The sequence below is a fragment of the Lepidochelys olivacea genome (genome assembly GCF_965140295.1).
Source record: "Lepidochelys olivacea isolate rLepOli2 genome assembly, chromosome: 3".
In the NCBI taxonomy this organism is placed as follows: Eukaryota; Metazoa; Chordata; order Testudines; family Cheloniidae; genus Lepidochelys; species Lepidochelys olivacea.
The window spans coordinates 198,306,758-198,324,410 of NC_140413.1; the positions used below are offsets into that span (position 1 = coordinate 198,306,758).

At 39.6% G+C, this 17,653-nt stretch overlaps 1 protein-coding gene across 3 annotated transcripts in view; it reads right to left on the reverse strand.

Moving 5' to 3' along the window:
* Positions 1 to 17,653, reverse strand: part of MACROD2 (mono-ADP ribosylhydrolase 2) — a 1,326,034-nt gene that overhangs the window by 69,380 nt on the left and 1,239,001 nt on the right. For all 3 annotated transcript variants that reach the window (XM_084624011.1, XM_084624010.1, XM_084624009.1), the window contains 2 exons: positions 12,589 to 12,651; positions 8,979 to 9,047 (listed from right to left, as the gene is read on the reverse strand). In XM_084624011.1, coding sequence (XP_084480137.1) covers positions 8,979 to 9,047; positions 12,589 to 12,651 — 132 coding nt within the window. The remainder of the gene's footprint in view (positions 1 to 8,978; positions 9,048 to 12,588; positions 12,652 to 17,653) is intronic.

A 17,653-nucleotide genomic window follows, 5' to 3' on the forward strand; every position in this document is an offset into this window, starting at 1 on the left:
ATACACAAAACAAGCCCAACTACAAAGCAGAGAGAACAGAGGGGAAAAGGAGGCAAAAATGCCTGGGATAGCAGAGGGGCAAGAACCCCATGCAAGGCTGCCTCTGAGAAACCCATAAGGGGACAAAAGGAGACTGTAAGCCCTGGAACTGAAGGGCTGATTGACTCAATTTAAGGTAATAATGTATGGACTGGACTAATTGCAGACAAATTGAAAGAGACTAGTTAGGAAAAAGCTGAGACCCCCTAGAGAGACTGCACCAAGAATAGTTGACAAGGCCTTACTGATCATGCTCGAGATTAGCACTGTGGAAGGCCTTACGAGCCACAATAGCAATTAGCACTGTTGAAGGCCATACTGGCAACACAAGTGATAAGCACCAAGGAAGGCCCTAGTGGCCACATGAGTGATTAGCACCATGGAAGGACCTAGTGCCCATGTGTAGGTCTGACTTCACATAAGTAACTTGCCTCAGCAGCTCTTAATGGGCATAAATGGGAATGTGAATGGAAGGTTAAGTTGTAAATAGGGGCTTGACCAACATTATGCTGGCGTCAAGATGTCTGTGCTAGCTAAGATAAACAACAACACCTTGATGCTAGAGACTATGGAGAAGATAAAACTGGAATGTAAACATCAGGTTCCATGTGAACAGCACATGGACAGAGCATGTTGTACAGGGATTGATTCCTACAAAGTAACCAAGTCAATCCAAAAACAGGCAGTGTCATGTATAACAAATTCAATGTCATGTGTAAATGTATATAAAGGAAGAGGCTATCTGTGTAACTTTGGATATGTGGTTTGCTGTATATTCACCCCCTAAGCTTGAGTCTGATCAACTCAGCGTACCTTTGCTGTATGCCAAATAAAGGAACCTGAGTGATGAAATCCGGAGTCGAACTGAGTGTTTTAGATCCCAAAGAACTGAATAAAGTGTTCTCCGAGAACAAGGTGTTCTGGATAAGCTGAACGGAAAAGGCCTCGGAGGAATTTCCAACACCACACTAACAATCAGCACCATGGAGGACCCTCCTGAGCACACTAGCAATTGGGACCATAGAAGGCCCTACTGGCCACACTAACAATTAGCATTGTAGAAGTAGGTCTTCAATGGCTTTACAGACAAGTTTAGGGAGGCTGTTCCATGCATAAGGGATGATAAAGAATGTAATGCTAATCTCTTTACAGGAGAAGCAGACAAACAGGCAATGGAGGCTGATAACATTAGTAGATTACATATTTGCCCTGAGCAGAGTGGTAAGGAGGAGCTTTTTTGAAATGTGAAAGGGCCTTAAAAGGTAAGGAGCAGAAGCCAGCATCTTCTGCAATGGAGAGTCAGAGAAGGGACACAGAGGGGGTAGGGGGCGACATGGTCAGATTGACTGGGCAGGAAGATTATTTAGGCAGCACATTTTACATGGATCAAGGATTGGTACCAACAAAAAACAGGTAAGAGGAGGTTGCAGTAGTTGAGAATGATGAAGATCCATGTGTGAGTTTTAGCTGTACAGAGAGAAAAGGCCAGATCTTGGAGATTTTACGGAGGATAGAGTGACAGGATCTGGACACAGCCTGGACATACTGAGCTGGGGAGAGGGCAGATTCAAAGACAAAGTAAATAATGAACCTCCTGTATTTCTAAAAATGATAGGTACGACGGGCACTATGAAAAGAAACATTTGGCAGGCTGGTGACGACTGGGGATCCAGACTGGTTCATGCTCGCCAATGTGGCTTCCTAGAAATCTGTATACATATCAAAGAGAAAATATGACCATTGCAACTGGAACAGGTGGTTACAGGTATCGTTAAGGCTGTTGAAACTTTTCCCATCTAAAAGGTTTTTCTTCATATACCAAAAAACGTTCCAGGCCTGCCCATGGGTGAAATTTCAAAAAAATCAACGGTAGCTGCTGGGTTCTCTGCACTTTTGAAAATTAGGTCACTCATTGAGGTGCCTAAATATGGACTTAGAAGACTAACTTTAGGCACCTAGTTTTTTAAAACCTTGGCTTTTGATTCAGGTTTTTTTCACTCACTTACTGACATGTAATTTATACCAGTTTACACAACACCTCTGAATTTGGACCATTTATGTCTTTTAGTGACTTGTTTATCTTGGGTTGATTCTTGAGTTTTTAGGACACCAGGACTCTTCCAATGGTGAGAACTACAACTGATCAAACAGGACCTTTAAGTTTCATGAGCATTTACATATCCCCGGGATGTTTACAGTTCTCTTTATTACATGAACTGAGTTTGCTAGACTCATAGAATCATGGAAAGGCCTTGAGAAGTCATCAAGTCCAGTCCTCTCCCTGTGGCAGGACTAAGTGAACCTAGACCATCCCTGACAGATGTTTGTCCAACCTGTTTTTAAAAACCTCCAATAATGGGCTTCCACAATTTCCTTTGGATACCTATTCCAGAGTTTAACTACCCTTAGAGTTGGAAAGTTTGTTCCTGTGATCTAGTTAAGTCTCCCGTGATGAAGATTAAGCCCATTACTCCTTGTCCTACCTTCAGTGGACATGGAGAACAATTGATCACCATCCTCTTTATAATAGCCCTTAACATATTTGAAGACTATTACTAGGCCTCCAGCCTTCTTTTCTCAAGACTAAACATGCCCAGGTTTTCTAACCTTTCCTCAAAGGTCATGTTTTCTAGACCTTTAATCATTTTTGTTGCTCTCCTCTGGATTCTCTCCAGTTTGTCCACATCTTTCCTAAAGTGTGGTACAAATAATTGGACACACGATTCCAGCTGAGGCCTCACCAGTGCTGATTAGAGCAGGACAATTACCTCCAGTGTCTAACACAGGACTCCCCAAAACATATTCCTAATTCCAGTATTACAGAGAAAAAACATCCTCTGGCTGGCTGACATTTTAACTGAAATTCAGTGAATGCAGAAAAATAGCAACATGCTTTATATGGTTTATACTTCCCAAAGGAACACAGACTTCCATGAACACCTGGAAATACATTAATTGATACTTTATTTTAAAAATTAATTAACATATGATTTAATTTAGTTGACCTTCAAATGTAAATTAAGTTCTTATTAAGTGCTAATGAATTAAAATTGGTACAGTACGTACAGAAACTCTGATAGGGTTACATAACACTCCTTAGTTAGGCCTACGGCTTCATTTTTGTTTTTGCTGCAACACAAAACCACTGTTAAATCAGGGCACAGGGGAAGTGGTGGGGCAAGTGACTTGTAATGGGATACAGAAACTCTCTCCTCAAAGTCTGAGATTCAAAACCAGCGTAAGCCAATATCAGAGGAAAATCATTATTACATAATGGCTGTTTAGTGGCCTATTTATAATGAGTTGGTAGTCCTGCTACAATTCTGAATGGGCAGGAATAACAGACTGTGTGCAGTCTGTCTTACAGGTATTTTATCTGCTTTATAAGCACTAATCATTCTGACCACTGTGTTCTGTGTTTATAAATAAAGCGTCTCTAAATTGAGATATACTATCTATAAAGAACAGGAGTACTTGTGGCACCTTAGAGACTAACCAATTTATTTGAGCGTAAGCTTTCGTGAGCTACAGCTCACTTCATCGGATGCATCTGATGAAGTGAGCTGTAGCTCACGAAAGCTTATGCTCAAATAAATTGGTTAGTCTCTAAGGTGCCACAAGTCCTCCTTTTCTTTTTGTGAATACAGACTAACACGGCTGTTACTCTGAAACCTGTCTATAAAGAACCTACTTCAATGTGCATGTTAGTAATGAAGCGCTACCAAAGGTGTTGCGTAGAACTGCTACCCTACAAAGAATGAGCTAGTAGCTGTGCATGAAGGACTTCAAAGATAAAACAACAACACTTCTTTGGAGTGTTATCTATATTTGAAACTATGATTCAGTGAGACAAGGCAATGTTCCTGATGCTATGATGATGTAAACGGAGAGCCGGCACGGACTGCAGTAAGAGGATACTTCCAGAGAACAATTCCTAACATCCACGTATGCTTGTAAGAGGAAGAAATACTGTTAGCGGAACTGGATATCTAAAACTGAATATGTCTTGTTTTACTGTTGAGGAGAGGCAGGATACCAAGGATGCATCTGTTTAAAGACCACAGGAAAAGAAGGGGTCCCACATGGACCTCCCTTTTTGGAGAATGTTCCTCTAAAGGAAGTAACCTCTTTTAACCTGTATCTCTCTTATGTGGGGAAGGGAAGAGATATTCTTTTACAATGATATATGCAAGGAAGTCTTAAAGTAGTCTATAATATTAAGAGCCTTCCAAAAAATGCCTACTGCACTGTTCAGATATGCAGGTCCTATTAAAATCCTTTAATATCTGTTTCTCTCTTTTCTGTAAAATCACCGATAAAAACTGAGCGAGAGGGCCCAAGTAAGTGGCTTTAATTCCAACTTCTCAAAAATTGCCACCACCTTTTGGCACTAATTGACATTCTTGTTCTCAATCTGAGGCGATGCCAAGGACTGAGGCTCCAGTTCAGGAAAGCACTTACACATATGCTTACATCCATCCCTATTCAAGACAGAACATAGGGATGTGTTTCAAACCCACTGAAGTCAGTGGGACATAAGCCTGTGCTCAAGTTAAGCATCTGCTTAAGTACTGTCCTGAATAGGGGATGTGTTCTTGAATCGAAGCCTGAGTTGGCATGGGAAATGAACTACCCTTTTGCTTCTAGTGATGGGCCCTATAGAAAAGGGTGGATTCATACTTAAGAAAGTAAAGAAAAGCTAGAGCATAGACTGCAACAAAGCTCTCAGTCATTATCTGTCCAGGGCTATCAATATGGTACATTTCATAAGCATTAAGTTACATTCAGATTTATGAAACAATATATATTTACATATATCAAAACAATAAATAAATGAACGATTCAATTTATTTCTCATTTTTCTGATTCCCACAGTGTGTTAACAATTTAGTAGAGAAAAGAGAACTGCTTACAACTGGAATTATGATACCTGTTCTATTATGGAATTGCTATCAACAAATCTAATGTACTGAAAGGCGCTTTTATATTTTCATAGAATGGGGATAGTAGATGTGCTAATCTCAGTAGTTCATCAGTGATTCAAGCTGTGCACATCTATCTCTTTGAAGCTGTGTGGCTTGGAATGTATTTGCCACATACCTTCCTTCATATTTATAAGGTGAAAGAACTGGAAAAATACGATTTCTTAAAACAGTTTACATTCATTTCAGTTAGCTGAAGATAAATTACAAAGTTTTATAAGTCCAGGATCTGGCAGTTTTTGGCTGCTGTTAATTCCGTGTGCAAATCATTTGAAGGCTGTTTTTAGAAATGCCAGGATTTCATAGAGATGCCATTTTCCTGTCTGCTAATAAGCTTTTTGAAAGTTATTATTTTTAAACTGACTAAAATCAGCAAATATAGAAATTTGGAGTGTCTGCATAGAATTAAAAGGCCTTGATCCTGCAAAGGGTTCTGGGGGTAGGGGACAGTGATCTACCTTTGCAAAGCCAAGTTACAGGATCCAGGCCTTGATTCTATTTAAAAATATATGTGAAAAGCAGCTCATCCTTCATTCTGTGTTTCTCCTGCAACGGCTGTTATTTCACAAATATCTCAAACGGCATGGAGAGCATCACTTCTTTTCCCCCAAGAGATGTCTGTGATGATATCTGTTGTAAGCGAAATGCAACCTACCCTCTGAGCACTGGTTTTCCCAGATAAGGGTAGAGGAACTGATTTGAATTTATTTCATTTTAGAATGCATTTATCTTTCAGTTCTAACTCCTTACATATATTTAGGATTGGCAGAAAGCAATTTTTATTTTTTATTTTTTACAGATAATCTTGATGTTCACTTTTAAGCTTTTTTTTCTGTTTGTATCAATTTACATTTTCACAGTTGTGGGAAATTAGTGGGGGAGGTTAGACAATTCTTTAATGACAATAGACGCTGAGATTCAAGTTCAAGCTTTATCTTTAAAGTTAAAACACAAATTGTCAAGATCATGTGTCAAAATACACAAAGTAAATGTCCTTAAATAAAACTTTAAGTTCTCAAGTAGCATTTTCTTATTTTGACTATCTGTAAATTTTTATCATCATCAGCTCCTTCCAAGCCTACCTATATTGTATGGTTAATGGTTTGAGATCTTAATTACATTTTTAAATTCAATATATATATTTAAAATTATGGCCATTTATTTTAGGTCTTCAGAAGTTTTGGCCCAATGCTCTCTCCAACCATGCATTCTGTCTCATGGGAGTTACTTCCCAATTCTTCTCTCAAGGGTATGCTTTGCCTCCCTCCTTCTCCAACTGGCAGGGTGGCTGGCCACCAAAGGCCAGGGAAGCATCCAAACACGAATCATCAGCATGATCCACAGGCGTGATGGGATCACGGTTTCTCTCTGAGCTCCCTCTAGGATCTCTCCATGGCAGGTCCCCTAACAGGCATGTACTTTGTCAGCACTGAATTGTGTCAGGCTGGAACTGGTGGAGAACAATGCTGTGGTGAGCTGCAGAGAAGGTGGGAGGAATTTGGAGACTATGCCTCATCACCCTGGGCCGAATCTACAGATTAGTGCTCCCACTTGCTCCCCTTCAGTCAGAGGGACTATCTGAGCACTAATATTTTTGGAATAACAGTCTTTAAAAAAACTACTTGCTGTTCCTCCTTGGGTTGAACCAACTCTAAACACCAGACAGGTTGAAAGGTAACTTACACATATCAGTGCCAGGCATTTGAATCTCTCTGAAACAGTGTAATACAAAATCCTACAGTCGAAGAATAACCCCACAGTACACACTGGTGCTGTATGGGATTTTTAAAGGCACATATGCACCAAAAATATACTATGATTATAACACAGTATAAAACAGTCTTTTCTCTACAGCATATACACATAGGGCTTGATTTTCAGTAACTGTTAAGGACCTTTAACATTGTTCTTCCAGAACAATGGAGTCACAGAGAGAGAAACTATTCCCTGACCCTGAGAATACCCTCTGCACAAAGGGCCTCCCTGAATGGTGTAGGGCTGGCAGTAAGGGTTCTACGCAGGCTACAGGGGTAGGCAGAAGATAGGGGTATGGCCAGACTGCGCTGCAATATGTCTATTCTTGGCCATGGAGGCAGAGCACGGGCTGCTTTAACTTACACCATGGGCCAGGCAGACTCTGCATTGCCCCACAATATGGAGAATGCAAAGGTGGCTTTATGCTATCTTTGCTCCACCCCATTCAACCCTGTACCATGCTCATAGATGGATTAACTAGGAATCTGATCCTTAGAATCTTGTGTGTGAGATGCCACAGTACCATAATATATTTCTTTGCGTGATGCCAGATTTTAAGCACAATTTCCTAACTTCAGTTACTCTATCACCATGAAGCCAATAAACTAACTTTTCTATTCATATTGTCCTCAGTGAGAAAATCCTTTCCTTGTTTCCAGACAAGAGTACATTAACAGTATGGGTAAAGTTAGAAGAATGGTTACACACAAAGATGATAGGTAATTTCTATGGAAAATAAATCAGTATTCATTCACTTCACAACTTAACATGCACCCAGAAGGTTCAAAATCAGGAGCAAGGATGCAAAGTAATATCTAAATTTCAAGATCTCCATGAAGACCCAAGAAAGCAAAAATAAATAAATAAATAAAATCCTGCCACTTATGATATTGACTATAATAAACATTTCCAGAAGAGATGTTATCGACGTGGACCTCATAAATAGGTCATATATTGGTAAAGAGGAGGCATAAATGAAGGTTAATCACCAACCATGCTTAGAATGAACTCGCACTATTTGTGAATGCTGTTAGCCTTGCTGTGACCTTAATCTAGGAGGATTTCAATGTCAAACACAAATATTCTGGCCAGGTTTTTTAAAAACATCTATACGGTGTTTCTATCAGCCAGTTGAGAGAGCAGGAAAATCACCCTAAACTGAGCTTTGAACCCATAATCAGGTCAAGACTGTGGGCTCCTTAATATGCTATTCTGGAACAAAAGAGTGAGATTTCACAAGCACTTCCTCACACTATCGAGAGAGAGAGAGAGTGTAGGGTGGTGGCATTGAATTGAACATTAACTCTTAAAATAAATAAGTTAATAATTATGTTATCTCAGTAAAATGCATTAAAATTCTCTAGTAGTCTTACTTGAAGGCTGCACTGATGGACGATATTTATGATAGATAACATAACTCCTGTTTTGAATTACCCAGCAGCAAAGGTTTTATAAATCACCATGGGATTTTTTTTTTCACATACCAAAAGGAATTCTAAAACAATCTAGACTAGCATGAGTAATTAATGGTGTGATGCCATAAAAAGGATCAAGAACAGTATGTCTGAGTGTTGGTCTCCTCTCTGTAAATGAAACAACAAAACGGGAAAATCCCAGTTTGAAACATTAAGTCGCCTCTCTGTCTTGTTTCCTAAACTCTCTGTCATTTGGCCCCGTGACACTTTTAAATATTTATCACAATCTAAATGATCTGAGTGCCCAGCACAATCTGCACAAGATAAACATTACTTTCTCTCTCTCAGTTATGACTTCATCTCCTTCTGCCTCCCCATGATGTGTTTATAGTTACTGTTTTTATCTTTTTTTCTATCAGGACAGAACTAATTAGGGACTTGATACTTCAAAGATTTATGCGTGCACTTAATTTTACGCACTTAATTTTACGCACAAGTCATCCTACTGAGATCAGGTCTGGGGTCTATATCTGATGTTTCAAGCATGGCATTGTTATATTAACTCCATAATGCTGAGAGCTAAGATTTTATGGCACCTCTCACCCTGGCACAATAGCAGTTGCCAAGTGTTGCATTAGAAAGTCTTTTTAAAATTAAAATCTAAGTTTGTAGCGATTTTTGATTTTTTAAGTCTCAGTCTAGCTTCTTTCAGACATAAAGGAAAATATGGCCCTGAGAAGTATCCTCTTCGGATTGAGTAGTTTGAGATGCATCTTGTTATCTGTACCTTTATCCTCGCACAGCTCTATTCCTTCTTCTGATGGTGGGCTGGGTACAGCTGTTGGTTTTGCCTCATCTGTACAAATGGAGGAAGCAAAAGAGAAATAGTGGTTATTTATTAGAAACTAGGATGAGTGGACTGGTACACCTAATGCATCCAGGGGCCTTTGTGGCTAGAAGACAAGTCTGAGGAGTCAGTACATCTGGGTTCTATTTCCTTCTTTGCCATGGGCTTCCATTGGCCTGGTCCTGTTCCCATCAATGGCCATGATAAACTTGGATTAAGCCCTAAGTCTCCACTCTGCTTCCCTCCCTGTAAGACATGGATAATAAATAATAATAATAATATCCACCTCAGGGGTGCGTTGTGCTGCAAAATCCTCACTTTGCAAGGACTACAGGGGCTTGATCTTACAAGCACTCTGGACCCAGTCCAGGGAGCATTTAAGCATGTGCATAATACTTCCATATTGAGTAGAGCATTGAAACCTGTACTTTAAGCATGTGTTTGAATCCATTGACTTCAATGGGACTTAAAACATATGCTTAAGTGCTTTCCTGAATTGGGGCCTAAGAGCTTTGGTAGCACCTTGAGGGATCAAGATGTAAATTTTGCAAAATTTTTTAATAAGAATCTGGTTAGAGGATTCACATGCAAACAACTCCTCTTGACAACAAAATGTATGGACTACTAGAGCAGAGTGAAATTTTGTCATTCATAGTGGCAATTCAAATGTGTTTATAATGACAATGAATAGTAACTGGGTGAGGAATAAGAAGAAGAATGACCCAATATCCTGGTGGTCAGGGAACTAATCTATGATTTGGGAGACCCAAGTTCATGTCCTTGCTCCACTGACCAATTATTTACGAAAAGTGGAACAGCTTCATTTGGGAGAGATTGGCAACGATCAGGATTGAAAGTGCTATGTCACTTTGTAGCCTTTAGCTCAGCAGTTAGGGAACTCACACAGGATGCAGGAGATCCAGGTTCAATTCAATAGCCCAGGATCTAGGACAGTCTTCTGCAACATAGGAAATCCAAGTTCAATGTGAATTTGACCTGAGTCTCCCCCCATGAGTTTCCTAACCATTGTGCTAAAGACTACAAACTGATGTAGTGCTTTTTAAGAGTATTAACTCAGATGCTTAGTGATGATAGTTTAGATTCTTTTGGAATTTTAAAAGTAATATATTTGTGATGTGTTTGTTATTATCCCATGAAAGATCTCCCTTTTGATTTACAAAAGACAGCTGCCTGAGGAGAAGGAATTTTCACACTTGGAAAGCAGTTAAAATGTTGTTCCTTACAAACTTCCTAATAATAAGCATGTTCTTCATAATGATTAGATTTTTTGTGTGTGTGCTGACTATATTTTCTACATTTTGCCAGCAATTGTGCATGAAAATACGGTAATTTCACATGTATATTGCCAAGTAAACAATGGACAGAAATAGAAGTTGTCTTAAAAGTTCCATGTATTATTTTGCCCCCCTGAATAATGCTGAATCCAACAATAACTCTATGATCTGAAAGTTTAGTCATGAATCACTGAGTATCAATATTATAAATGATAGTAAAAGAATGAACATCATTGTTTCTGATAAACTGAGTGTAACAGTTTGTAACAGTGACACGTCGTAATGGCACTTCTGAAAGAAACAACACCCAAGCAAGCTAAGTAATAGTTTTAAAAGGTAAGCATTTTCACAGTTGCTTCCCATGGGAAAGATGAAATGCAGCTCATTGCAACTGAGTTGTTTCATGAGTTAATAAACACAGGAGATATGCATTTCATCAGAAGATACAGCTAAAATATTTGAATGTGTAGTGGGCCACTCAGCGTATTTTTAGAAGGTAATTTATCTAGGTTGAGCAGAAACCTCTGGAGTTTGGACTGCTGTGAACTACAAGCAAAGCACTATTTTGTAAAGTTAAAAGATGAATACTGAACTAATGGTTCATCAGGCAAAGGTTATGCAGAATTTTCAAAGCATCTACATGCTGGTACTGCAACTCGCTACAACACAAAAGACCCAAAATTCAGTGATCTCATGACTCTTGCCCTGTGGCTCTTTAAGTCTATGAACACTGCAGAGGTGAAGCTATTAAGTGTAGGAAAGGAAGTGTGGTTGGTGACTTGCTTTGTTCTAAATCTCTTGTATGATACTGTAGTCTGCAAGGAAGCTGCTTACCCTGGTGGGATAAAAGGAGAGTCCAGAGCTCAGAGGGCTGGATCCAAGGGCCATTGAAGTCAATGGGAGTCTTTCCATTGCCTTCAATAGGCTCTGGATCAGGCCCTTGAAGAACATGAGTTAGTGCACATGTGTTTTTGTTGTGGTAAGGTTAAAGAAAGTAAGAACAGGGAGGAGAGGTAAATGGATGAAACCTGCTAAATTGCGAGCATCCAAGAATGACCTCAGTTTAACAGAGAATGGAATAAAACTAGAGTAGAATGCAGAGGAGAACAGGGAAAGCCTTTCAGACACAGTGTTTCCTCTGCAGGGTGGAGCAAAGGGGGGAAAGAAGTTTATCACCACACATATTTCTCTCTTCACAAGGAGCCACAATGCAGTCAACAGACCAGACGACTCAGTAACATAGGCTACCTTCTGGCCTCACTCTGCTGCATTTGCTGACTGGTGGTCTCCATCTCCTAGGTAATAATAAAAGCTTTCAGAGCTGATTGAAAAGTTCTAAGTAGAGAAGTTTCATGCTACCTGAATTCAGTATGTGTAGGCAACACACTGGTCTAGTATATTAATTTGCTGGTACCAATCAGACATAGCACAATGTTAAAAAAAACAAGAAAAGCACTTTACTGTGTAGCAGTGGGTTGGAAATCCAAAGGAATAAGGGTATCTACAGTGGCTTTGACTTATCACTTCAGTCATTTTGAAAACTGCTCAATTCTGGTTGTCATTTCTGTTTGCTGGATACATTTGGAACAGAGTACCATTTTATTTTAAAATATCCAATTCATAACTTGTAACATACATTTATAAACACATCATTTGCAAATCTAGTACTTTATGAACTCTGACATTCACTTGCAGGTTTTGATTTTCACATGTAAGCTCTTTCTGTTTGGATGTAAATCTTAATAATCCAATTTTCTGGGATTTGTTAGTCTCTAAGGTGCCACAAGTACTCCTTTTCTTTTTGCGAATACAGACTAACACGGCTGCTACTCTGAAACCTGGAAATAAATAGTTATTACAATCTAAAAATACCATTAAAACCTTGAAAGACCAATTTTAGATCTCTCCCTCATCTCCCCCAACTTATTTTTCTCATTATTCTTTCTTATAGAGTGCTACACTGATGTAAACATGCCTGGAAAATTATTTTTTTCGATTTAGCGGATTAGCAAGATATATTCCAATTTAAAGTGGGAATGTGGAGGTAGTAACTTAACAGGAAAGTCTGCATTCCTGCACTGCAACAGATTCATTCATAATGAATGGAGCTGTGGTCTCCAATGGGAGAACTGCACAAGCCCTGGGTTAATCTGGTGAAAACATACAAACATTTTCAGTCAATAGCATTGACTAAGGTTATTGTTCACCAAGGTGAATAAAGCCTGGGAGAATGCTTTAAAGAGCTCAGCACAAACCTGCTTCTTGGCTCTGGCCCTCAGTTTCTTCATTACTTTGCTTCTCTTCTCTGCTTTTATCATCTATCAAGAAAACCACACAAAATTATTCATGAAGTATCTTTTTATTGGTAACAAGAAGCACTGAAATTAATTGTAACCAATGTAGCATAAACTGTTAATTTATGACAGAGACCTGTGCTAAAGCAGCGAGAGATGTATAGTTAGGGGGGAACTGAAAAATTACAAACATAAATAGTTGCATTTAGGGTTTTCAAACTGTCTGGCAGATTAAAGGTTTTATAGCAGAAGGCAGAATTATTCCACAATCCTGGAAACATCTACATATGCCACAAAGTTGTTTTTGCTTATGGAACATCTACAGTGGATGTGTTTATTGGTTGATTATGTTTTACTTGTTCTGTTAAAACATTATTTTTTCCATTTACATTTATATAAGTACTTTGAAGTACCCAAATCTTTTCCAAATCTTACACTTGAGCAACCTATTTTAATCAGTGCTATCGCAGGGTGACTGCAGCTTTAATCAATACTATGCAGGGTGACCATAACAGGGAGAGAAGTGTCAGAATTTCACTTTCAAATATAAAGCCTTGAAGAGATTGAATGTGGAGATATTGAAGATACAGAGGATACATTAAAAATGCACAACAAATGATTAAAAGGAATATAAGAGGGAAAATACAAAAGGAAGAATGCAAGGATTTATTGCTCATTTAGACTTTTTTGCATTCATATTCATTCTCTAGTGACCTTCTGGCATCAGTTTTTTCTCCCCCCTCCCAGCTCCTTACTGAAAACAGGTGCCAAACAATGAATTACCACAGGGAAAGGTATACAACAGGGAGAGGCCAGGGACAGAGCACCAAGCTCTCTCAGCCTTATGAGTGAACTGATTCGAAAAGAACCAGGCAGTCTGTATTTTCAAAATAGAGAACCCTGTTTTAGACTTGTAATAATCATAAAGACTGCAGTGTAACATACTGCATCAGATGTCGCCAGAGTAGTTATTCTGACAGAGTCAACAACTAGTTATCATATTTAATGAGGAATTGTAGAAACTTGTTTATGAGTGTACAAATAAATAGAAAAGTAATTAATTTCCAGATTGTGGAAAAAGCCTCATAATGACAAACATGAATCCTGCTATCTCATCCTGCTCTGATCAGATCTCCTACTTGATTTTCACTTTTATAACTTATATACCCTATTGCTCTAGCGCTTCCCATCTTGGGCACCTTACTTTCTCTTAATACATGGGAGTCTGCTGCAGAGAACAGTGGTAGCAGAAATGCATCTTGACTGATGGAATTAAACACAAAAAACCCTAAAGAGAATGTATTTTTCATAAGTAAATACCATGCAACTTATAATAGCACACTTGATTTAGCTACCATCCATTCAGACATTTTGTTTTCGTAGTCCTTTGGCAGGTATTACATCTTAGAATCCAGTAGGTGGAACTAGTGTAGAAGTATTTTCTTTCTAAGCCATAACTCACAGAGTTACACTCTTAGCCGATCAGATTAACATGTGTTTTACACAGCTTCTGAGACATTTTGGAGCCGCATTCTCAACTGGTGTAAATCCATGTAGCTGCACTGACCTCTGTGGAACTACACTGATTTATATCAGCTGAGAAACTAACCAAACCATTAGTTGTTTTGTAACTTTTCATACTGATGTTAACGGGTCTAAATGGACAGCTAGTTCGCTAGTGGCCTTCATCCTGTAAAAGTTCTTAGTCCACTGGTGGGCTTCAGCCTGTAAAATCACATTACATGGTTGACCACAAGTATTTGATAACACCAGCATTTTATTTATCATCCAGCTACAAAATGGGGAGCAGACACAAAATGGGAAGTTAACCACACTAGAATTGAAACTTTTTTTTTAAAATATGGATTTTGGACTTTGCAAGGCTTGCAGCAAACAGCTAATACGTTTGGGGAGAAGCTTTTGCTTAGCATGAGAGAGTTTTCAGGGAGATAAAGTTGTTTAGTGCAGGTGCTGTGGCATGAGACCATATAGTCAAGGTTTGTGGTAAAAGAATATTGAAATAGTCACTAGTAAACTCTGAACAAGAGCACTGTGTAGCTCCAAAGCTTGTCTCTTTCACCAATAGAAGTTAGTCCAATAAAAAATATTACTTCACCTATCTTGTCTCTCTGGGACCAATGCAGCTACAACAATGCTGCAGCCAGTAAAATCTGTACAATTATCATTTGCAGGTAATTACCAGTAATGTCTACATGGGAATATTGGAGTACTACTAACTAAGCAAAATACAAAACTGTAAATGATTTCAATTTGTGACTGTTCGTTTCCTAAATGTGTACTGCATCATGCTTAGTTTTGCACAGTACTTTACACTCAGAAAAAGCAGGTCAGGCTGTAATTGTAACCACTGTGATATTTAGTACTGAAAACTATTTCTGTAACTAAATTACTGATGAACGGACAACACGTCCAGCCAACATTTGTTTCTACGTTCAGTAAAAGCAGGTCAAGTACCAATATGGCTATTATTCATTTTGCTAAAATCAGATTTTTTTAATCTTATTTGTTTCCATGTTATTCAAATGCAAATGAATGCAAATTCTGAGTACATTCATATTAAAAAAGAAAGTTTTAAAATAATCTCAGCCTGACTCATCAGTATGTTACTCCAGTTTTAAACTGGTGTAACTCTAGTTGATTTCACTGGAGATATACTGGCTTAAAACTGGAGTAATGTAGATATAAATAAGGTCCTAAACATTAAATTCTTAGGTTTCAGAGTAGCAGCCGTGCTAGTCTGTATCCACAAAAAGAAAAGGAGTACTTGTGGCACCTTAGAGACTAACCAATTTATTTGAGCATAAGCTTTCGTGAGCTACAGCTCACTTCATCGGATGTATTCAGATGCATTCAGTGGAGTGGGGAGATTTATTTATTTTCCACTGAATGAATCCGATTGCATCCGATGAAGTGAGCTGTAGCTCACGAAAGCTTATGCTCAAATAAACTGGTTAGTCTCCAAGGTGCCACAAGTACTCCTTTTCTTTTCAAGAGTGAATAAGTGTTTCTAAGCTAAATGACATACAAACTTGGAGGGCCAGATTCTCTCTTATGGCCAAGCTCTGTTTGGCATGGAGAGAGTGGAGTAAATGGATGCTCAGATGCACTTTCTGTTTTAGCTCTCTCTCTCTCTTACTGGTTTGGTGTGTTTGTAACTTTGCTAACTGTGTTAATAAAACTATTACAAATACAGAAGGTTTTTTCCTAAGTGGAAGTGTTGCAACTGTGCATGTCAGGGTTCCCAACTAAACTTTACTTTTAAAAATACTGGGCCTGCTCTTGGACAAGAACCTACTGAACCTCAGAGTGTTAAATGGGAATTTTGAAGTAATCAGCATAATCAATACACAATCAATAGATCAGGCAACAGCATGTAGCTACATGTTGCAGTGAAAGGCCGGCTGCATCTATGCTTGTTACTTTGTTTTTTAGCTACAGGTGAAGGGAAAGGCTCCAACAGTGAGAAAAGTGTCAAGGAATTTCCTGCTGCTGGAGCCTTTCCCCACTGCCTCCCCTCTGCCAGAGCCTTTCCCCACTGCCAGAGCCTTTCACTATGGCAGAGTGTGATGGGGCGTCTGCTCTGCACTGACCCTGACAGGGTTAAAACCCAGCCTTGAAGGCTGCAAGGAAACAGCCAATTAGGACAGTGGCTGCAGCCAATTAGGGTGGCGGCTGGACCAGCCAATTAGGGCCCAGCAGGCCCATATAAAAGGAAGCTGCAGGCCAGAGCAAGTCAGTCTGCTGCAGGAAGCCCAAGCAAGGAGACGGGTCTCCTAGAGGCCTGCAGACAGGACCAGTGCAAGGACATTTTGTGCCCTAGGTGAAACTTCCACCTTCCGCCCCCCCGACCCCTTTGCATATCGGCTCATTGAGGGGCAAATCCCAACAAGCCTTTATAGCTCTAACTGCACCTGTTACCTCTTGATTATGAAAAAGATATTTCTTAATGATCAGTAATGAATACAATCATACAATACAAGGGCAGAGGGGATACTTTATTATTGGGTTATAAATATTTTTCTCTTATAATATAAATCATACATGCTGCTAAGAAGGAAGGTCTCGTGTGTGAGTCACATGCCTGGGAGCGAGCAGATCCATATTCTATTCCCAGCTTTTCCTCAGAATTCCTGCAACACACAAATTCTTCTCCCTTGCAAGGCAACTCAGAGGAACATCTAGAAGAGCTAGCTCTTAAATAGACATATCCACAGTATTCTTGTCAGCAAGTTAAAGAAGTATGGGCTGGATGAATGCACTATAAGGTGGGTAGAAAGCTGGCTAGATTGTCGGGCTCAACGGGTAGTGATCAATGGCTCCATGTCTAGTTGGCAGCCGGTGTCAAGTGGAGTGCCCCAGGGATCGGTCCTGGGGCCGGTTTTGTTCAATATCTTCATAAATGATCTGGAGGATGGTGTAGATTGCACTCTCAGCAAATTTGCGGATGATACTAAACTAGGAGGAGTGGTAGATACTCTGGAGAGGAGGGATAGGATACAGAAGGACCTAGACAAATTGGAGGATTGGGCCAAAAGAAATCTGATGAGGTTCAATAAGGATAAGTGCAGGGTCCTGCACTTAGGACGGAAGAACCCAATGCACCGCTACAGACTAGGGCCGAATGGCTAGGCAGCAGTTCTGCGGAAAAGGACCTAGGGGTGACAGTGGATGAGAAGCTGGATATGAGTCAGCAGTGTGCCCTTGTTGCCAAGAAGGCCAATGGCATTTTGGGATGTATAAGTAGGGGTATAGCGAACAGATCGAGGGACATGATCGTTCCCCTCTATTCGACATTGGTGAGGCCTCATCTGGAGTACTGTGTCCAGTTTTGGGCCCCACACTACAAGAAGGATGTGGATAAATTGGAGAGAGTCCAGCGAAGGGCAACAAAAATGATTAGGGGTCTAGAACACATGACTTATGAGGAGAGGCTGAGGGAGCTGGGATTGTTTAGTCTGCAGAAGAGAAGAATGAGGGGAGATTTGATAGCTGCTTTCAACTACCT